This window comes from Malus domestica, chromosome 14, assembly GCF_042453785.1.
Source record: "Malus domestica chromosome 14, GDT2T_hap1".
Lineage (NCBI taxonomy): Eukaryota > Viridiplantae > Streptophyta > Magnoliopsida > Rosales > Rosaceae > Malus > Malus domestica.
Genome location: NC_091674.1, coordinates 9,585,921 through 9,608,273, shown reverse-complemented (window position 1 = coordinate 9,608,273; position 22,353 = coordinate 9,585,921). Strand labels below are relative to the sequence as shown.

The window sequence follows — 22,353 nt, the reverse complement described above, 5'->3', positions numbered from 1 at the left end:
TCAAACGGCCTCTGACGCCACGCTGGCTTCAGCATGGCGTCAGATGGGCCGATCAATAGGTTTGTCCATTCTGGACTAGCCTATGGCCTAGCTTGGGGTGGGTGCCCGCCTATTAGGCAGGGGTGAAGCAGGAATGAGGAGACCGATCCATTTTTTGGACTGGGTGCCGGGCTATCAAGCCCGCGTGGAACTGCTCAAAATTACTAACTGATTAGCTCTTAGCGCTGTTTAAAAGTACTGGCTTTTGACTTTTGTAGAGGTGATATGAGAGGCTGGGGCCCAGAGCGTTGGTTGTGGTTGATCAGAGACTCGCAAAGAAAAAGGAACAAAGATTGCGTTTATAAGGAGTTCCGACTAGCTAGCCTCGGAAAGCGCGGACACACCTCCACGAGAAGCGGCGCCGAATCTCCTCCTACTTACGACACCACCATGACTCCTCCTCCTCCGCTCATTTCCTCTGTCAGTCTCTCTCTCTCTCTCTCTCTCTCTCTCTCTCTCTCTCTCTCTCTCAAATGCAAACACATTGATTTAGAACAGAAACGAAAAGCATGAGTTTTGTGGGAATACTTTGTTTTTTTATCATCTCCTGTCCAAATTTTGCCATTTTTTAAAAAGAAAATGGAGAAGAACAAGGAGAATAATGGGCTATCTGGTTTTATTTGCTGCTTTGTGGGAAGGCAAATGTGGTTATTGAGTTCATAATTTACCCTCTTTTAAACATTGAAACATGGTTGTTGTTACCTGCTTAACTTAATTGCAAAAGTATGCTGTCGGTTATAGGCTAGGATTTGAAAGAGAATTAATTGGTTTTCGAAATGTCATTGATTCGTATACTTGTAATTAACTACTATGCTGATTTCAGTGCAACCAGTTCTTCATCTGTTATTCGAGCTCTGCACATTGTAGAGATTTTAAAGACGCACTACCCGATTTCTAAATTGTTTTGAGGGAAACTTTTCCTTGGAACCAGCTTTTGCTCATACACCTTAAGGATGATGAATTGTTAGATTATTTGATCATATTCTCTCAAATGAATATATATAACCATTTTTCTTTCCGAGGAGAGGTCCAATGTAAAACTATAACTCCGCACTTATCATTTCTGCATTCTACACATAATTTGAAATTTGGGTTTACATGTTCGTCTTAAACCGGGGAGTTTAACTTGGTTGAGGGATAGTTTACAAAAAAGAAAAACAAAAAAGGAACTACACAATTGGATCGGGGGTAGGTGACAACCGGCAAGGCTGTGTTACCGTGGCTTGTGTGAGATGTGGAAAGATATTTTTGTTTGACCCGTCGTTACGCAGCCTAATGTGTTCCGTGAGCATGTCACGTGATTTTATTTCTTTTAGTACCGTAACATAAAATTTATTGTGTTTTTCAGGGATGATGCTCCCTAATGAATGCCTATTCACACACTCACCTGAAGTGTGATCTTTTTGGTGTTTCACACGTCCATGACCGAAGTCATTGCTTGTTTAACAATAGAACATGGAGCGCAAGTCACGTGCCAGATATTATAGGCACAAGTCATCTCAATAGACGTGGTAACTTTATTTCCAGGCAAACTGGATGTTCAGAATTTTTCATATTACGTATAATCTAAGATCAATGGTTTTGACAAGTTAAGCTGAAACGCTGTGATTTGGAGGTTCCTCAACTCAGATCATGTGTGATAATCCCAATCTATGGGTGAAATCTCGGAATTGGATACCCTCAGTTGTTTTGTTATCCGTTAAAAATTTACAACCTCATTGTTTGAAAAGTCCTATTTCTGCAGGATTGAAGAGACTTGAGTTGATCTTCTTTCCTGGCTTATTGTTTAGGTTATACATCCACAACCATATCATATCAAGTTATGGAACATATGCAAACCAATGTGGTTGCCAAAGAGTACTCAGATGACTTACCTATTACATCGTCATATGAATCTGCCATGGAAGCACTTTCCTCCCTGATTACATGTAAAAAGCGTGGAGATACATCATCCGTAGGTGGTAAATATGGGAAATTGGAAAGGATGTCGATATATCTCAAGGTAGCATACTGACACAATACATTTAGACCAGCATAGTCCGAGTAATTATAACATAAATTAGACTTACATGACTGGGAGTCTTGGTGGTATATCAGTAGCAGTAGCATCTTTGTAGTGACATATATTGCTCTTAAGTTTTTAATTTTGTGCTTATGGATTGAAATGCAGAATTCTTCGTTTCTTTACAGATATTAGGCTTGGAGGAAAAGATAGATGGACTCAGAATAATTCATGTAGCTGGAACGAAGGGCAAGGTGTTTTCATTTTAAACAATGATCCATATATTCTCGATAAATCAGACTAAAGCTTTTAGAAGCTTCTCAACGTCTAATTAATTAATTATGATATCAACCTAGTATTGTTAATGAGCCCAATGTCACTTGCTAATAAGGTCCTTCAAGAAGAACATGTTCTATTACTTGTCAGATGAGATATGAACAGCCGAGATGCATCAACCATGTCTGATCCAAAGATTGAAAAACATATTAATGAAGGCCTCACCAGATGGCATATTTGTATACTTCGAAATGCAGTATAATATGTCTAAGGTTATTGAAGGACACACAATAGCTCTCTCTCTTTCTCACTCTTTCTGTTGTTCTTTTGGGCTTTCACATTTAAGGGTTCAACATGCACGTTTTGTGAGGCTATTCTACGGGAGTGTGGTTTTCGAACGGGACTGTTCACTTCTCCTCACTTGATTGATGTGAGAGAAAGATTTCGGATCAATGGGTTAGTATTTTAACATCAACATTAACTGTATGGCTTAATTATTTATGGATACGTTAGACTTGGCCTTATCTCTCTCTCTCTCTCTCTCTCTCTCTCTCTCTCCATTGACTGTTAATAGAACTCGATGGCCAAAATTAACCTTAGGATTTGTCATGTTTTTACATTTGCACTTGTTTTATTGAATTGAATATGCTTGCCTGATTGAACATTGACTGTCAATGTAACTTTTGGGTTTGAGTATAATGCTAAATTGCATGTGTAGGTTGGACATAACTGAAGATAGGTTTCTGCCATATTTTTGGAGTTGTTGGAGTCAGCTGGAGGTATTCTTCCAAATTGTAAAAAGTTATTACTGAAATCTAATACCAAGCTTGGTTCATCAGCACCTCCATGAACAGATGATATAGTGGTTCCATAATGAACATAGATAGTGTTAATCACATAATATTCCTAATTGTTATTGTAAAGGAGTTTCTGTTCAATCTCATACGGTCATACCTCAGCGGGGTTCATCAGCACCACATGAATGGATGTCATCCATTTCAGTAGTGCTCTTGAACCTGCTGGTAGTCGGGTAATCACTTTGGATAGTACTGGTCATATACATCAAAACTCAAGATGTTTTGGGTTTTCTGATCACTTTTAATTTGAAGTACTGGTTTTGTTTGTTGGGTTTGACGTTCCCTGCATAACGTTTTCACTAGACTGAGAGCTTTGATATGTATTATATTTGTTCAAATTGGTGGAGAAAAATGTCCATGCATATGTGTTGGGACTTGTGATTTAATAGGTTGCATATGCATCAGATGGTCTTTCATTATTTTTTTATTGCTTGATAACATACTAAATACTTTATGAAAATAATGCTTTGTCTATAAAACCCCAACTTATAAATCCCAGTTTGTTGATTTTTGAAGCTTGAATTTGTAGGAAAAGGTTACAGAGGACCTGCCAATGCCTCCATTATTTCAGTTCCTCACTTTATTGGCTCTCAAAATATTTATCTGTGAACAGGTTAGTCATAGGCCCTTAATTCCACTGAAAGCATCCCATTTTGGAATTAGGCTGATTGCTGCAGCAAGTAGTTCCTTTTCCCCAGTTTTTGTGTTTTGGTTCCTCGCCTGTTTTTTCCCTTATATGTTGCATGTAGTTGTAATGAATCTCTATACTCAAAATATTGAAATCCAAAGCTCTAGACGGTGTTCATTTATGCCTGCTGGACGGTGTTTTTCTTCCTTTGGAATTGGCCGTTCCACCGTCATTGTAACCACCGATCTCCTATCATCCCTGCATTCCCTCAGTTCTTAAGCTCTTCAAGCAATGTACCCTATGTCTATATTTGGACTGTCCCTGTTCTGTATCAATTTTGTATTTGTGTGCTCTATGGTCAGCTTGATATGTACTGTCGCACTAATTCTTATTAGGATACTAGCTTAAGATCTTGGGTCGATGAACATAGTACTAAATCCTGCGACCTGATGTTTGAATCTTGGTAACCTTGTTTCCAGAATAAATTTTTTTCTAGTTGTGCTCATATAGTCCACATTTGATTACCAGTTGTTGTGCAGGCTTCCATGGGGGAGCTGTTTTTCTTCCCCTTAGCTTTATTTATTTTGTTATATCTATTTTTTCTTCCTGTTAAACCTTCGGAATCACTGGTAAATTAACAATCTGTTGCAATTAGTGGTAGCTAATAGTTCCTCTTTGACTTATTCGGTGCTATTTGATATTAAATCATAAATCATGAATTTTATATTTATTTTTGATACATCAATTTTTGTTTGTTCTCTTTTTCTGATTAATCGTGACTGAGAACTGTACTTTTTTTATAGGTTGATGTTGCTATTATTGAAGTCGGTCTTGGGGGAAAAAGAGATTCAACAAATGTGGTATGCTCTATGGAACTACAACTTTTTTGAAGTGGGTTCAAATTTCAAACTGTTTTGTTTTCTTTTGGAAGCCTAATTCACATTTTATAAATGAAACTTTAGCAATCTGTGTACTTTTTTGCTGAAAGAACTGTAAATATAAAAGTGGACAGATGGAAATACTTATTGCGGTAAATTGTGCAGATCAACAAACCTGTTGTTTGTGGGATAACTTCACTGGGGATGGACCACATAGAAGCATTGGGTGCGCCTTTTTGACTCAACAACTTAATTTTTTCAGATTTTGGTTTCTGATAGTTATAGTTATATGATATCCATTTCTGACAACCACTTATCAGCCATTAGGTTTTCTCTTTTGAATTTTCTTCATTTCTAGCATTATTATGGAGCTATGAGGATTTTTGATATTTCGAGCTAAAATTAGGAAGAATTGTAATATTATGCAGGAAATACACTTGGGCAGATAGCCTCTCACAAGGCTGGAATATTCAAGGTATAAATCTCCTACATTAGCAACTCCAACTATCATGGATATGATTTCTTTGATATGAGTTATTTATCGCAATATTTCCGTTTTGATTTATACAAATTCACAATTTCTATATTTTCTGAATTGGGTTGATGTCTTCCCTGCCCCTGAAGCCTCATATTCCTGCATTCGTGGTACCTCAACTTTCTGAAGCAATGGATGTTATACATGAGGTGGCTGAAGGATTAGCGGTAAGTCATCTTTCCCAATTCCATTGAGTAGAGGTCATAATCTGAACATATGTGTAAACAGATACATACTCTTATAATGTGCACATGATACACAAGTATGTGCGCTTGTGTATATATTGTTCCTCAGATCATTGTGATTCACCATGTTCCTCTGATCATTGATGACATACCTCCAATAGCCTTTTCTAATGGCCTGTTCGTATGGACAAGCACGCACCCCAATTATAGATTGAGATTATGATTTTTTTTCTTGTCCTTCGGGTTTTTTTTTTGACATAAATTGTATCAATATTATCTACAAATCCAGTATCTACATTTGACACTACAGCTTTCAGATCTCGTTAACATGTATAAGAGTGTTTTAATACATTGAAATAAATAAACACTGACCTCATGAATGCAGTTCTTAATGGATATAACTGTTCTCGTTATCCCAAATTTGAGATGAAATGCAAATTGGGTAATGTTTGTTAAATGAAGACATGTTACACTGCGCGCATGAAGTATGTTCCTTCAAGAAGCCTGTACTAGGTTGAAAGTTGTTTGTCATCCTTAAGTGTTCAGCTAGGCCTGATCAATGCCACTATTCTGCTAGGTTTTTTCCTAGGTCAATAACTAAAGGTTCATTAGGTGCACATGCTCACGCCGAGAAGAAATTATGGATTGTCTGCTGGAATGCCTTTTGACCCGTCTTTACCAATTGCAGGTTCCATTGGGAGTAGTGCCACCACTTGACTGTGAAAAGATGGATGGTTTTAAGCTTAGCTTGTCTGGTGACCACCAGTCCATTAACGCCGGTCTTGCCGTTGCTCTTTCTAAATGTTGGCTTCAAAGAACCGGGAATTGGGAAAAACTAATCAGAAAACAGGAAATCCTGGAAGGTGATTTACCAGAGCCATTTCATAGAGGTCTTTCAACAGCGCATCTTTCTGGGAGAGCTCAGATTGTTTATGATACTTCTTTGAAGTCCTACAACTCATCAAAAGAGCCTGAAAGTTCTTGTGGAGATCTAATTTTCTACTTGGATGGAGCTCACAGTCCTGAGAGCATGGAGGTTTGTGGCAGATGGTTCTCTACTGCCGTCAAAGGAAACCAGAAAACATTGTCTCGTTTGAGGGTTGAAAACGCAGAGCAGGTTTTGGGGAATGGTCACATCCAATATGGATCAGGGAAAATGGAGGAGCCTTATGAAACATCAAAGCAGGTAAAACCAATACAGATTGCAATTTACTTTAAGCGGTAGATGTCTTGATGTGTTCCCGGACAGCTTTTTGTGACCTGTGTCTCAGTTAATGGCTTATTTAACCTACTCATGGATTCCTGTTTACAGTTAGATTATGTTTGATCTAATAATTCGGTTCTTATGCATAATTCTCATGCCTTATAGATTCTTTTATTCAATTGCATGGAGGTTAGAGACCCTCAAGCACTGCTTCCGCAGCTTGTAAATACATGTGTTTCCTCAGGTATTGCAGATTCAAACACAATTAGTTAGTCGATTCAATTCTACCTTTTTGTTTCTTCCAAAAGTTCTGAGGTATGGGTGTCAACTGGTGTCTTTTCCTTTATAAGGGGAATGTTGTGTGAACTTGTCGGCAGAGTTGGGGATGGGGCAAAAGAAAGAGGCAATTGCCGGCCTCCTTTCTAGACCTTACATATGATATCAGTATCCTAAAGTACTACGATAATTTAAACATTTAAAGAACGTACTTCTGTTAACTTTAAATATCCAATTAAACAGAGTCAAGATCAGAGGTGGTCCCTTGAAATTCTGAGAATAACGTCATGTAAACAAAGTTTCATTTTTGTTCATCTTATTGCTTATTCATTTTTATGCCTTTTTTTTCAAGGATAATGATCTATGGTAGATCTGACACCAATGCCTTAACGATGTGTTGCAATTTTTTGCTCAGGTATTCATCTCTCAAAGGCCCTTTTCGTTCCAAGTATGTCAAGTTATAGCAAAGTTACTTCTGCTGCCTCGGTCATTCCTGAAAACTTTAGCCGGGACCTGTCTTGGCAATTTAACCTCCAGAGACTTTGGGAGAAGATGATTCATGGGAAGGGTATATACTTTGACTTCCTTTATATTGCATGTTATTCGAATATTACACACCAGATAATAATGAAAGCATTTATGTATATATTTTACGTGTATATTTTGGTTTACTTTCACTATGTTAGATACATCCAGCACCAATACAATGTTTTTCTGCTCGGATGCAGAAGTCGACATTGTTATGGATGCAGAACTAGAGATTGATGCTGCAAAAGTTTTACCTTATGAGTTTCTTTATGAGGATGCTTCTCATTGCAGTCCGGTAGATAATCGTTTTTCCTGCAGTGCTGTAATCCCTTCACTACCATTGGCAATAAGTTGGCTCCGGGATTGTGTAAAACGTAACCCTTCTGTTAGAATCCAGGTAAATTACTGGCTGAAACTTATACTTTCATTGAACGCGTGAAGCTTTACTATTTGCTTCGTATAGATAAACAAGCAGACCGTGGAATTAATATTGGAATTTAAAAGGATCTAAATAGGGATTCATGCATCTTAGTGAACTTATTCATGTGGGTCAAATGTCGTTCTTTCAGTAACTAGATGAAGCCTTTTTCTTTTCGGCTTGAATTCCTATAAGAAAGAGGCTATATCATTGTATAAAAATAAGGTGTCATGTATGACCGATATAGATATAAGATTAAATCGTACAAGCCTACTTAGATGAAGTAGCAAGGCGTATAAAGGGAGTGACGACCCTTCTTGGAGATAACTCCAAAAGCCAAACCTATCCCAACCTAGACCATTAATGACTAGTTTGAACATCAGGAGCGGTCTGATCAAATAAGGGATCAGACCGCTCTTAGAAACATGAAACAAAAGCAATCTCTCATAGTTCAGTCACATACAGTCCCACATAAGTTCTCCATATGTAGCGTCGTCCTTCAGAATTATTTGGAAAGTTATGAATAGGCTGCTAGACAGATATACTGAATGATGTGCATTGTGATATTATACGCGTTGGCCATTGTTCGATTACTGAAACCCGTGAAAACGGAGCCATAAAATTTTGTTCTTGTAAGGGTTCTTGTAAGGTGGGAATAGTCTGGATGATGGTAGAAATGAATACATGTTGAATGCTTATTGTGGATGTTCAGGTTCTTGTAACGGGATCGCTGCATTTGGTCGGAGATGTACTAAAGCTGTTGAAGAGATGATTCCAATATTTTTCAACCAAAACATTCTTAACATTCTTAAACTCCCCCAACATTCTTAAACTACGTTTCCGTTTTGTACCAGTAACTGTTTGTATTACCCCTTCGTGTTGTACCATAAAGAAAATTGTTCTGTTCTTTTGGCAATCCCTGCGTGATATAATGTCTTGTTTAACAATGCCGGAATGAACCGTATGTATGCATACTGTCATGAATGAATTAAAGAAACATTATTTTTTTTTTCCTTTGTTATCAACTAAGGGATAAAAAGTTGAGTAGTTTGAATCCAAACTCTTTTATTTTATTTTTTTGGTCAAACGATAGATTTTGTTAGATTAGATGTTAGGTTAGCCATCGACGAAGTTCAAATCCACACCATCGTACAAGGACTCGATTACTTTTTCATACTGTAATAAAGGGCCGCTTGCGTTTGAACTGAAGCTGGAAAATGAGTTTCAAAGTCAAATTGTAAAAAAGTTGGCGTGCACGTTTAAGTTTTGGAATAATTCTTGAGTAGGATTCGTAGCCAGCCACCATTAAAACAGTTTCGATCCAGTCCCAGTGTAGCGAACGAGAACCCTCTCTGGATCCTCTTTAAAGAATTCTCGAAATTCTTACAAAGATGATCCGGAGATGGATCCTCATTCCAGCGTAGCCACCATTTTTAAGAGTAGCCGCCTTTTCTCTTTAATGCCGGTTTTCTCTCTAATGTCGGTTTTTGTAGAGCAGTAGGTGGGGACGATAAGGTACAATTTACAAACACATGGATCAATTTCAACGGCGAGGATTGCTACCCTGATATGTAATTTGCTTAAGCCAATACAAAGAGCTCATAAATGGTAGCAGCTACAGCTAGGCGTACCAAATTTGGTACTCTCACCCTCCTTTCATTCTCTCTCATGTTCCCACCTCAACAAATACAAGCATGGTCGTATTTACGTTTCGGTTTGCAAGATCCTTCTACTTTGTAGGTAAGGACTAATCTAAGAGTCTTGATTCTTTCTAACTGCTTTGTGCGAGTTGAAAAATTAAGGTTACTATTGTAATTCGATGATCGAAATTTTAGTTAGTTCGTTTGTCTTAATTCATTATCATCCTTTGATTTTTTTTTAAAAAAATTGCAAGAACGTCCGGTGTTGTGTTTGCTTTCTTACAAGTATGTTGAGATTGAAGATTATGAATTTTGTTTCGATAAACACCAAACATTTTTTGATAAATAGATTGGAGATTACAAAATTTGGTTTGCAAAATTTTGGTTTCCCTAACATTATCCATTTGGATTAGCTTTTTATCCAAAATGATCATTGAAATTGACCTAACTCATCAATTTGGTCATTGAAATTTGAAATCGATACTAGTGGTCCCTGAGATTGTCCACTATCAATCATTTTAATCATTTTATGTAAAATCTTCATTAAATAAAGATACAATGACAAAAATATCCTCAATTTTTATCAAATTAATTTAACCCATTATTTATCAAATTAAAAATATTTTTATTATTTTAGTGCTTATTTAATATAACACTTTTGAATTTAGATTAAGAATTTACAGTGGCCTTCAATAATAACACTTTTGCTTTTGTAATTAGTGCACGACTGAGTCGCTTTTAGATATATAACACGTGATATGTGGTCTCTTGGGAACAATACCTAAGCACAACACCGGTCTCTTTCTTTTGTCTAATGAGAGGAAAAAACGCGCGATGAATATAAAGTAATTACTTTTGTTTTCCTCTTTCTAAAAGCTCTAGAGAATAATGATCATTTTTGTTTTTTTTTTAATTAAATAACCGAAATCTAAATTTTGACATATGTTACTAGACCAAATGGTTATTGATATTAAGTGTGCGTTTATTGCACTGGACTATCTTAGATTGGACTGACTTAAAATAGGCTAAGCTTGACTAATTTAGTGAATCGTTTGGTGCAATGTCACAATAAAAAGCCAAACTATAATATTATATTATTTAATCTATAGCTATTAAAATTTGATTATTAATTTAAAGAAAAACTAATGAAAATGGCTTGAAAATTTGAGTTTTAACGATAAGGATAAAGTGAATAGTTTTAGGATTGACTTTTTAATGTAAAAATGAGATTTTTCGTTAAAGTGAACAACACCAGGAACTTTTCGTTAAAGTTTTCTTAATTTAATCTATATCAAATAATATTTTATTATTTCTTTATCATTTTCCATTTGTTCTAGACTTATCTTCTTCTCCGATATCTATACCTCTCATTTTTTCAATCTCATGTTTTACTCCGCCCACTATCTCCTCCTTCCCCTTCCTTTTTCTATCGTTTTACATCTGTACCACTGTCTCATCTCCCCCTCTCTCCCTTGTATTCATTTTGTTTTGCCTCCAAGGAAGCGCTTGGCGCAGAGCTGTGGGGTAGCAGAGGGATCTCAAATTGCGAAGATTGTTTTCGGATCCAAAGGCGGAGACCGTTATCTCTATTTTATGGGTCTAATTCTAGTTCAATCGACGAAAATGGAGAACTTATTTCCGCATATTGATTAAGTGTTCTTTCGTCGGTTCGTCGAGAAATTTGGGATGTGGGTTCGTCGGGAAGCAAATAGGGGGTTGGGTTCGCAGAAGTGTTCTTTCGTCTGTTTGTCAGGAAATTTGGGTTGTGGGTTCATCGGGAAGCAAATAGGGGGTTGGGTTCGCGGATGATGGAGATCAGCAAAAAGGTTGGATTTTGATGACTGGGTTCACAGGATGTTGGTGGTGGAGACAGGATTAGTAATCCTGTAATTTTCGAGGGGCTTAGCTAAGATTAGCTAGCGAAAGACTTAGTCGGCATGAGTCCGACTTAGTCTCATTAAACTCAATCCCTTCTCTCACCAAACACGGACTGGGAAGTCGGTCCAATCCAATGAATTCTAACGAAGCCAAACAAACGCCCTCTAAGTTTTATTTAAAAATTATGACAACCCGACTTTGTTTTGACACTTATGTATTGAATGAGAACAGCAAAACGATTGATTCATTTTTTTATCTTAAATAAAGATATAATGCTCTAAACATGAAGATGAGTAAGAGACCCAAGTAAGTTCTCGTATAAGAGAAATGCTTACATTAACCTTTGCAAATGAAATTTCTCAATTTAACAAGTGTCGTGTCATTTTTTATACAAAAATAAAAAGACATTTAATGCATTGAAATTATATTATTTTTTATTTTCCTCCTTTAATTTCTAGCCTGAAGCATTAAAAGTCTTGCTTTTTTGTGTAGAAAATGACACGTGTTATTTGTATATGCAAAGGTTAAGTTCATGGCTTATTTTTAGCTTCATCCTCTAAAACTCTATTTTGATAACTCAAAAATCAACACTTTACTCTCTAAAACTCAAAATTCGTTTAACTTTGACTTGTGAGCTCTCTCTTTTCCCTGAACATGTATGTTGCCTCCTAAAATATATGTGGGACCTAATACCCAATAAAGTTATGTCACACGGGCAATAAATTTTATTATAAATCTCTATTATGTGTTAACATTCAACAATCAAAGAATATTAAGTTTAAAAGCAATTGAAGAGATGAAAAATAATAAAAAAGAAATTGATTGGCTTGACACACCCAAATCAAACCCACATAAGAAATTAATAGATCTAAGGCAATGTGGAGCGAATTTTGAGTTTTATATAGATGACTTTCAAGTTTCAGAGAGCAAAACTGGATCAAAATCGAGTTCTATGGGGCAAATGGAGCACACTATGAGTTTCAGAAAATAAAGTGACGACTTTTGAGTTACAAAGAATAAAATGAAATTAAAATCGAGTTCTAGTGGGCGTATGAACTAGGGGTGGGCACAGGCCAAGCCGGATATTACAAATCTCAACACTGGAACTGGACCTAACCCGGCCCATTTGAAACGGGCCGGTTCAGGATAGGTCCACGGGTCTTTTTTTTCGGTTTGGATCGCCTCCTGGACTTGCTCTGTCGCTCATGCTCCACATCTTTTACATCGCCAGAGCTTACCGGATTTTGCATAGAAGATTTAGAAATTGTCTAGGGTTAGAATCAACTTTATTCCTTCACCAAAATTAAATCAAAACCCTCCAGACAAGGGTGTGAAGGAAATAACCTTTCTTGGCCTGCAGCAAGTGCTAGCCGATAGAAACCTGAGATTCAAAGACAGCATCTGCAGCCACATATACAGAAATAAAAAAGTTCAGAGCTTTGTTGAATCTAAGCTTATTTTAATCAAAACCCAACAATATACAACATATAAATACATATATAGAATTTTAGATGTTAAATTTGGCAGTACCTGAAATGAAAGTTGGAGAGGAAGAAGAAGCAGGAAGACCCAGAAAAAGGAAGAGGAAAACAATGGAAAAGCAGAAGCAGAAGCTCTGATTAAACACCATACTTTCTGGGTCTTCTCTGTTATCACTACCAACCTTTTCGTCCTCTACACTCTTCTTCCAGTTACTACGACTTCAAATACATCCCCGGAAACGCCGTGTTCACCCAAACCTGCCTCGATTCTCCATCACGGGAGCAAAAGCGTCTCAAATCCTCATTCGGGTCTTCTCCCTCCGAACTCCTCTTCAACCACCCCGCCGTCTCCTCCATTCCACAACCAATCTCCCTCCCCGCCATTGCCAAGTCATCATCAACCCGCCCAGGCCTCATTGTCGACTCGCAGGAAAACAGAGTCTGACTCTTCCATGGCCTCATGGCCTGCGTGGAAGTCGTCCAACATAACATCTTCAACCTTGCCAAAGCTCTGGTGACCCAGATCGGTTACCTGGCAGGTTCACAAGCATGCATTGGTCCTCAGGTAAGAGAGGAGAGATATGAAGTTCGAGAAGACGATGGAGATTGGAGTGAGTGACTGAATCTGGAAGTGGAAACCTAGACACACGGGACATCGACTAAGGTAGGAATTACTGGTTGAGATTAGATGATAGGGTATTATTTAATCTCGACCGTTCATTATTATTAGAAATGGGTCGGTCCAGGCCCCGTTTTTCTAAGGATTAGGACCCGACCCGCCCCATATTTGACAATGCCCCGCCCCGTCCCAGCCTGTTTACTCTCTACAATATTTGGAACCGGCCTGTACCCGCCTCGAACCTACATTACCCGTCCCAACTCGCGGTTCCTCTACCCATTTGCCCACCCCTAGTATGAATACATATATAGCATCTAACAATTACAATTTATAGTTCAAATTAAACACATAAAAAATAGCTCAAATTAAACATACTTACAACACTTTGTTAGAGAAATATTGCATTTTGAAATGAGAAATTTTTGCACCCAATTATTTTAATGTTGAGAAATTAGGCCCTTTTACAAATATAACAACCAAAATTAGGTCTATCACATCCTGGCCCGGCCCCCACCATATTCCGAGTTTGACTCCGCCGTAGCACGCTATTGTCCGCTTTGGGCCTGTACCACGCCCTCCTGATTTTGTTTTTGGGAACTCACGCAAGCAGAACTTCCCAATGGGTCACCCATCATGGATTGCTCTCATGCGAACTCACTTAACTTCGGAGTTCTGATGGAACCCGAAACCAGTGAGCTCCCAAAATGCTTAGTGCTAGAAAGATATGAGAATATACATATAAGGCTTACATGATCTACTCCCCTGAACGAAGTGAGATGTTACAAGGTCTCTTTGACAAAAGCACTCTTAAGAAAAATAATTTATCAATATTGAATGGTGAACGTATTAATTTAATATTGAATCGATAATATAGTAACTTGAGGTATTTTTTAAGGAAAACTAATGAAAAGGGCTTGAAAACTTTGAGTTTTAACGATAAGGACAAAATAAAGTGTAAAGTGAATAGTATTATGATTGACTTTTTAGTGTAAAAATGTGATTTTTCGTTAAAGTAAGTAGTACGGAAGCTTTTCGTTAAAGTTCTTTATTTTTTATTGGTAGATTTGTAAAAGGAAAAATAAAAGAAAAGAAGCCTTTCCAAAAATAAAAAAATAAAACTATGAAGGCCGGCAATATATTGTCGACACAAACAACAAAAAACGTCTGTCAGTCTCTGTCTCTCTTTCTGGGGGGATTTCCAACTCCCTTTCCTCCCTTTCAGTTACAAATTACAATTCAAAACTCTCTCTCTCCTCCCCCCTTCTCTCTATCTCTCTCTATACATAACACAATTCAGCCGTTATATATATATATATATGCACAGACCAGAGACCTCATCTCTCTCCTGTCCCTCTCTCGTCAACCTCCCATGGCGGGTCTCTACTCTTCCTCCAGACCCACCTCGTCTTCCTCCTCCTCGTCGTTTGCATCTTCTTCTTCCTTCCAGACCTTCGCCTCCCGCCTCCTCCTGCTCCTCACTGTCCTCCCCCTGACTCTCGCCGCCTTCGCCTTCGTTCTCCAGTGGCGGGGCGGCCTCAATGACCCCGTTACCCGGTGGTCGCCGGACCGCCACGAGTTCCCCGGCATGGTTGGGATGGTCCAGACGGGTGGGCCCCAACGCCAGGCTTTACATTCTTCGGGTTCTGACTGTGTCGATGTTCTGGGTGGGAGCCACTCCCCCGCCTTCCCTTACTACAAGGATTGGAAGTTCGATTACGCCTCCGATCTGAGGCCCAAGGTCTGTGTGTGTCTGTGTGTTCGATTTGATTTGATTTTTTTATTGCGATTGGTGTTTGTCGAAATTTGATTGATGGTGTTTTGGATTTGATTTGATTGATTGTGTTTGGATCTTGGGATCTGATTGGCTCTGAGAATCTATGCTTGGGGATTTGTTCTGTAGTAGATTACTCTTTTGGTTGTTTTGGCATTTGTATTGTCATTTCTGATTTAACGATGTCATTGTGCCATATCTTTTTAAATACGATTGGATTCTATTATTTAGTTGTCACTGTCTAAATTCTACAGCGATTTTCGGGTTTCATGATGTAATTTAAAGTTGTACTAGGCATCGGTACATGAAGGGGCAATGTTACGACTGATGAACTAGTAAATATATTGGCGTCATGACTTGTGGATGGAAGCACGAATTGAAAGAAAACTGGAAAAAATGGTTCAAGTAGAATTTTATGTCACGGGTGCATTAGGTTGTATGTGTGTCGTGGATTTTCCAGTTTGCTATTTGTATAAATGATATGGAATCGTGTTTCCAATTGGTCGTAGATCTTTGATTTTGCATTGATTGCCATGATGTATGTTTATAAATTTATACAACCATGACATTGGAGCCATCTCACGACCCGTCTGTATTTTTGTGTGTGCCAGATATCCATTCAAACAAGCACTTCAGCTGGTTTAGAGCAAACTTTGCCATGGATCTTTTATCATAAGGTTATTGGAGTAACAAACTTTTTCCTTTTCGTGGAAGGGAAGGCTGCATCCCCCAAAGTATCTAAAGTTTTAGAAACCATTCCAGTGAGTTCTAGTTCAATGCTTCACTTAAATATATTACCAGTGAACAAAACTCAGTTGATGTCTATAAGCTTAGTTTCTTTTTAGTTTTGGTTTGCCAAGTTCTTATGGGATACAACACCCGTGTTATAGGGAGTGAAGGTTATATACAGGACAAAGGAATTGGAGGAGCAGCAAGCTAAAAGGTTGGTACTCTTTCATTTTCACTAGGCTGTTTTATATCTTTGATTCCCCTCTAGAATGGGTAAATGTAATAAAGAACTTTACTTTCAAGATGGTGTGCCAAATGTACTGAACGGACTCCTCTCCCGCAATTTTTTGACAAATGAATAAATAAGCTTAGATTAGAGCACTTTTTTTTCAAGAGAAAAATTCAATTTAAAGAAAAAAGACAGTCCTGCGGTTCTCTCATACTCTTACTACCATGATCTGATGGTTTATTTACACCTTTTGTTTTGTTTACTTAGCCGGATTTGGAACGAGACTTGGTTGTCTAGCTTCTTCTATAAGCCGTGTAATTATGAGTTGTTTGTGAAGCAGTCCCTTAACATGGAGATGGCTATTGTCATGGCAAGGGTATGAATTTTTTCTTTCATTGCACACAGCACAATTTCTTCTTTTTCCAGCTTGATATAGTCTGTAAAATTTTCTTCTACTATTTTAGGAAGCTGGCATGGATTGGATCATCCATCTTGACACTGATGAGCTAATATATCCAGCAGGCATTCATGAGTACTCTTTGAGACAGTTGTTGTCCGATGTACCTGGAAATGTTGATATTGTTATCTTTCCAAATTATGTAAGTGATTATCTAGATATAGTTTTTTTCCGCACATTTTTTGTCATATGGGTTTTTAGGGTATACAGCGAAGAGTGGCCGTCTTCCATTGTTTGAAGTTTGAACTCCAACTGTAAAGACAAGTTCTGATCTTGGTTCTGTAGGTGCGTTTGGTACGTGGGACGGGACGGGACGGAACGGGACGAGGCGTTCCGTCCCGCGTTTGGTGCGCCAAAAATGGGTGGAACGGGCTGTTCCATGGGACAGATTTTGGGTGTTTTTGCGTTCCACCTCCCCCCCCTGGAACGGGTTTGTTCCACGTCTGTGGAACACAATGTTTTACCATTTTAAGACAAATATACCCCATGTCTTTTTCAAAAATTACACCTTCGTTCCGTCCCGTCCCGTCCCGTCCCGTCCCGTTCCGTTCCGTTCCGTCCCGTCCCGTCTGCGTACCAAACGCACCCGAGGAATGCTAAGCTTTACTGTCTAAAGCTAGACTGCGCCCCTGAATGTGGATTTTGGTCTTTTTACTAAAGGAAAACTAATGAAAAAGGTTTGAAAACTTTGAGTTTTAACGATAAGGACAAAATAAAGGGTAAAGTGAATAGTACCAGGATTGACTTTTTAGTGTAAAAATGTGGTTTTTCGTTAAAGTGAACAGTATCGGAAGCTTTTCGTTAAAGTTCCCTTTTACTAATGATGCATTCATTTTGCCCTGTGAAAAAAATGATGCAATTTATTGATGTCAAGAAATTATAGTTGATCAGACTTCTAGTCTATTTGCTTTTTTAAATTTACCATTGACACTAATATGAGAGTAAGTTTAATTTATGGTGACATCTGCTTGTGTTTCTTCAGGAAAGTAGTGTAGAGCGTGACGATATCAAGGAACCTTTCAGTGAGGTATAATTACTGTAAATAATTTCAAATGCTCATGAAGAGAAAGTGAATCAATTTTGTGGAATCATTATATTATTTCTATGAAAAAAGAACACAACAAATTTTTGCTGACCATTATCATTTATCGTTTATGTTGTTGTAGGTGTCAATGTTCAAGAAAAACTATGACCATCTTCCAAAGGATGTATATTTTGGAAATTATAAAGAAGCAACTCGGGGCAACCCAAACTACTTTCTAACATATGGAAATGGGAAATCAGCTGCTCGAATTCAAGATCACCTTCGCCCTAATGGTGCACACAGATGGCACAATTATATGAAGACGCCAAAGTATGGCTATACTATCTAAAATATTTTATCAACCTTTTAAACATGCGTCTATATAATACTTCTGTCCTTTTGCAATTGACTAATCATTCCAGTATATTCCCAATTTACGAGCATTGTAAACAGTCTTTCTGCTTGTAGTTGATTACTAGTGTTCTCCTTGGTTATATGTATTTACTTAGGCTTCATCCTTATGATATTTTATAGTGAGATCAAATTGGATGAGGCTGCTGTTCTGCATTATACATATCCCAAATTTTCTGATTTGACCTCTAGACGTGATCGGTGTGGTTGCAAGCCTACCAAGGACGATGTTAAAAGATGTTTCATGTTGGAATTTGACAGAGCTGTGAGTTCTGGACTTCTTATACCTGTGTTCTTATTATGTTCTTTGTTGCCTCGTATATTATTCTACTTTTCCCCCTTGACATATTACCATCTATTTTAATCTTGATATATATTTGTTTTTTGGTCAAATATACATTTATTATGTTTGACGACTAACCTTGATATTACATTTGTTATGTTTGTAAATTTATTAAGCTTGTTATTGTTGTGGTAATATTTGAAGATTTGTTGGAGATGTCCCGGGACTACCACATATTTTATTTTTCTATGGTTTTTATTATTGTAAAAGTGTAATTCATGAAAACAAATTTTGTTGAAGTCTGAGGGACGAGAAAGTCTTTTAGGTGTGGCCATATTTCCGATATTGGTTTTTCTTTTCAGCCCAGTTGTCTCGACAGTTAGTTAAATTTGATTTGTCATGCTTACACTTCTTCCTCTCATCTTTTGCAGGCATTCATAATTGCTTCCACTGCAACAGAGGAGGAAATGCTTAGCTGGTAATAGTTATTATCACAATCACCAATAAATTTTCTTATCCTTGTTATGTGGCGGTGCAGAAACATTCAGGCATTAAGTTACGTTGATCACTTCATTGTGGGGTTTCTAGCTTTTGCTTAGTAACAATTGTCACTCCACTCCTACAAAGAAAAGGATTTCTTCCAACAAGAAATTGTTGGAAATCCTTGAGAGTCGGATGTAAGGTGGTCTCAAAGTTGAAATTTGTTTAGGTTCCTAGTCTTAAAAGTCCCTTCTGTGATTTAGGTACCGGGAACGCATTGTGTGGACTGACAAAACGCTAAACTTAAAACTTCAAAGGAAGGGCATCTTGACTCGGATTTATGCACCAATGGTTAGTTCTATACCATGGCTTGCCTTGCTTTTCTTTCTTGGTTCAATCAATATGGTAACTAATTGTGTGATGATACAATTGCTGTGAGGTTGGACTTCTGACTTGATTTCATTCTGTTTCAGGTCATCATTCAAGGATTAAGGGAATCGGGTGTTTTCAGCTCGGTAATTGCATCAGCTGCACAAACAAATCTCTCAAAAGATCAGTTTTTGTCTTCGGTTGAGAGTAGCAACTCCTCTAGGGAATCAACATCTGGGGCAATTACTTCTAGAAAGATTGGTAAACTAATAGATTCTCAAGCAACCGCAAGAAGGGTCTTGGAATTCACAGACGATGCCTCTCACCTGTTGGCAGTTCCACCATTATCTCCTCCTGGCTTGGATGAGGATGATTTTCAAATTGACGTACAACTCTCTTCCGAATCACAATGACCGATACCTCATCAGAGGGAGTGAAAGAAACAGACAGGTTTGGCTGCTGTTGAGATGTGTTTTTCCGTTTCTCGGTTTTCTATGGGGTTCTTCCCGATCATTGCCCAAGCGCTGATGTACATTACAGGTTTAGATTAGGATTTTTCAGAGTTTTAGAGGTTAGAGGGGATTTCCTTTGGCAGTGTCTTAATTTTCTTACTTGGTAGCTATTCAAGAACCCGCCGGATTGCCGGCCACTGTAATCCATTTTCTTGCTCCCCTCATATTCGTTCTGTTTATACAACATTGGATGGGGGTTAATAACTTAATACAGAGATGCTTTACCTGGAACCTTGATTATTATTATTTTTTTTTAATAAAGGATATTATCAAACTAAGAGCAACTCCACGGTCTCCACCCCTAAAAACCTCTGTAGGCAAGAGTTTATTCAATCCACCCAAATGAATAGTAATCGACTGCAATGACTAGTAACTCGTTAAGTACATTTCCACCCTTAAACTGAATAGTCTAGTCAATTTGTATTAAAATATTATTAAGTTTTTTTTATAAAAAAATATTAGTTTTATTTTTTCTGTATTTTTAAACAATTTTTACAATTTTTTTTAAATTTTTAGTAAGTTAATTAATCTAGACCGTTGGATTTCAAAAAAATTGAAATCCAATAGCCCAAAAGTTCCAACAGTAAGATTTCAGACATTTTTTTAAAGTCCGGAACGCGCGCCCATGCGGGCATGGATCCCACGTGCCAGCCGTAAAAAATATTATTTCACATGGCTGACATCATGCTGATGTCAGCCTGGCGTCATGTGGCCTGATCAGTTTATTTGTTGGGCCAGCTAATTGAATGGGGTGGAGTGGGTTTTTGGGGTGCTAGGCTTAAAAATGAGCTATTGCCCATCTCATTTTGGACGGGGTGGAGTTGCTCTAAGGGGGTGGGGGGTCAAGCTTTACAATGGGTTAGCAATAATGTGGTTTAAATTTGTTTTTGTCGAGAATCAAACCTAAGACCTCTCATTTATAAATGAAGAGGAATATCACTAGACCATAATACTAAGTGACCCTAAAATCCGTCTTTTGAAGACGTCAGTTTTACATGAAATTGACCTTTTATTCTTTTCTTTCGTCCCAATTAGGTCAAAACTTTTTGATGAAAGTGTGTTTAGCCGAGCCAGAGACTGAAACATATCTTAAAATTATTTGAATCAGCAACAGTACTCTAGTACTTTTAACTATTAGATCTTAAGTTTAAAACACAAAAATTAAGATCAATGGTTGAAACACTCGTAACATCGTACAAGTAAAACCATAGAGAATGAGGAATCGGTTTTAATTGCTAGTGATGCACTGAAATCTCAACCTAGTTGTCGCAACGCTTGAAATTGGGTATCGAATTAAGCAAGGGATTAGTAATTCGATATGGTGCTCTACTTTGCTCTATTAATCCCGATAGAAATTAGTTATTAATTCTATTTTAATCTTCTTGTTGTATCTCCTTGTCAGGTGAGGAGTTTGAACAAATTGTAGTAAGCAGCTCAGGGCTCATTGGTGATTAGAACTGCGTGTTAAATGAATGTGGGTCTTGCCAATAAATGAGAGGGCATTCCCGTTATTAGTGAATAAAAGTCTATGTGTCAGCTTCAAGATTTTTTGAATTATTTTTTGCTCCACAAATCATATCATCTCTTCTCATTTTTCTTCTCTTTATCCTTCATGCTGCTGCAAGATGGGGAGAAGGTGAACAATCAGTCGGAGCTCTGATTGCTTACCTTGTCTGTCACCTCTTTCAGCAGACCCCCTAGCTCGGCGACTTGGGGGACTCCTACTACATGGTTTGTATCTTACGAAGATTGATGGAAAGATATAGAGATGGGAAAAAGGATTTACACATGGTCTTTATAGATTTGGAAAAAGCGTATGATAGGGTCCCAAGAGACATTCTTTGGAGGATTTTAGAGAAGAAAGGAGTACGAGTAGCATATATCCAAGCTATAAAGGATATGTATGAAGGAGCAAAGACTGCCGTAAGAACTCATGAAGGACAAACCGAAAGCTTTCCCATAACTGTAGGATTACATCAAGGCTCATCCTTAAGTCCTTACCTTTTTGCGTTGGTAATGGATGAGTTAACAAGACATATTCAAGGTGATATTCCTTGGTGTATGCTTTTCGCAGACGATATAGTGTTGATAGATGAAACTCAGGAAGGGGTAAATGTAAAGCTTAACCTTTGGAGAGAAGTGTTGGAATCTAAAGGTCTTCGCCTAAGCCGATCAAAGACAGAATATATGGAGTGCAAGTTCAGTGCAAATGGAGGCCAAAACGAGTTAGGGGTGAGGATCGGAGATCAAGAAATACCAAAGAGCGACCGTTTTCGTTACCTAGGATCTATCTTGCAAAAGAACGGAGAATTAGATGGAGATCTCAACCATAGAATACAAGCTGGATGGATGAAGTGGAAGAGTGCATCCGGCGTGTTATGTGACCGCCGTATGCCACTGAAGCTCAAGGGAAAATTTTATAGGACGGCAATAAGGCCGGCGATGCTGTATGGCACAGAATGTTGGGCGGTGAAACATCAACACGTACACAAAATGGGTATAGCGGAGATGAGGATGCTTCGTTGGATGTGTGGGCACACGAGAAAGGATAAGATTAGGAATGAAGATATCCGGGGTAAAGTAGGAGTAGCCGAAATTGAAGGAAAGATGAGAGAAAATCGGTTACGGTGGTTTGGACATGTGC

The 22,353-nt window shown here is 38.0% G+C and overlaps 2 protein-coding genes across 13 annotated transcripts; both read left to right on the top strand.

The window, feature by feature from the left end:
• Window positions 1-276: 276 nt before the first annotated feature.
• Window positions 277-8,837, top strand: LOC103454548 (folylpolyglutamate synthase). Of its 12 annotated transcripts, none has more exons than XR_003768392.2 (16): window positions 277-459; window positions 1,388-1,550; window positions 1,830-2,041; window positions 2,230-2,295; window positions 2,664-2,773; window positions 3,036-3,096; window positions 3,704-3,787; window positions 4,606-4,662; window positions 4,846-4,906; window positions 5,109-5,155; window positions 5,305-5,382; window positions 6,089-6,586; window positions 6,770-6,848; window positions 7,296-7,448; window positions 7,727-7,805; window positions 8,539-8,837. XR_003768392.2 is itself a non-coding variant. In XM_008394127.4 (16 exons), exons 2-16 carry the CDS (start codon window positions 1,403-1,405, stop codon window positions 8,596-8,598), a joined length of 1,911 nt encoding a protein of 636 aa, XP_008392349.3. In that variant the 5' UTR covers window positions 294-459; window positions 1,388-1,402; the 3' UTR covers window positions 8,599-8,837. The 12 variants fall into 12 exon arrangements, 4 of the variants coding, with proteins under 4 accessions (XP_008392349.3, XP_070668078.1, XP_017178025.3 ...); XR_003768391.2 differs by having other exon boundaries at window positions 294-459; window positions 7,700-7,805; XR_011575329.1 differs by having other exon boundaries at window positions 294-459; window positions 7,683-7,805.
• A 5,755-nt stretch (window positions 8,838-14,592) lies between these two features.
• LOC103454596 (glycosyltransferase-like At3g57200) lies at window positions 14,593-19,940 on the top strand. The gene is made up of 11 exons (XM_029092695.2): window positions 14,593-15,182; window positions 15,827-15,976; window positions 16,106-16,158; window positions 16,441-16,549; window positions 16,638-16,772; window positions 17,613-17,657; window positions 17,797-17,984; window positions 18,189-18,330; window positions 18,780-18,826; window positions 19,092-19,179; window positions 19,302-19,940. Exons 1-11 carry the CDS (start codon window positions 14,814-14,816, stop codon window positions 19,608-19,610), a joined length of 1,635 nt encoding a protein of 544 aa, XP_028948528.2. The 5' UTR covers window positions 14,593-14,813; the 3' UTR covers window positions 19,611-19,940.
• Window positions 19,941-22,353: the final 2,413 nt, after the last annotated feature.

Bases quoted from the DNA above. Each gene is read 5' to 3' on its own strand.
- LOC103454548 (XM_008394127.4), top strand. From the start codon at position 1,403: ATGAATGCCTATTCACACACTCACCTGAAGTGTGATCTTTTTGGTGTT. The intron at 3,788-4,605 runs GTTAGTCATAGG...CTTTTTTTATAG, and splicing joins AAATATTTATCTGTGAACAG to GTTGATGTTGCTATTATTGA. The intron at 4,907-5,108 runs GTGCGCCTTTTT...AATATTATGCAG, and splicing joins GGACCACATAGAAGCATTGG to GAAATACACTTGGGCAGATA.
- LOC103454596 (XM_029092695.2), top strand. From the start codon at position 14,814: ATGGCGGGTCTCTACTCTTCCTCCAGACCCACCTCGTCTTCCTCCTCC. The intron at 15,977-16,105 runs GTGAGTTCTAGT...CCCGTGTTATAG, and splicing joins AAGTTTTAGAAACCATTCCA to GGAGTGAAGGTTATATACAG. The intron at 16,773-17,612 runs GTAAGTGATTAT...GTGTTTCTTCAG, and splicing joins TTGTTATCTTTCCAAATTAT to GAAAGTAGTGTAGAGCGTGA.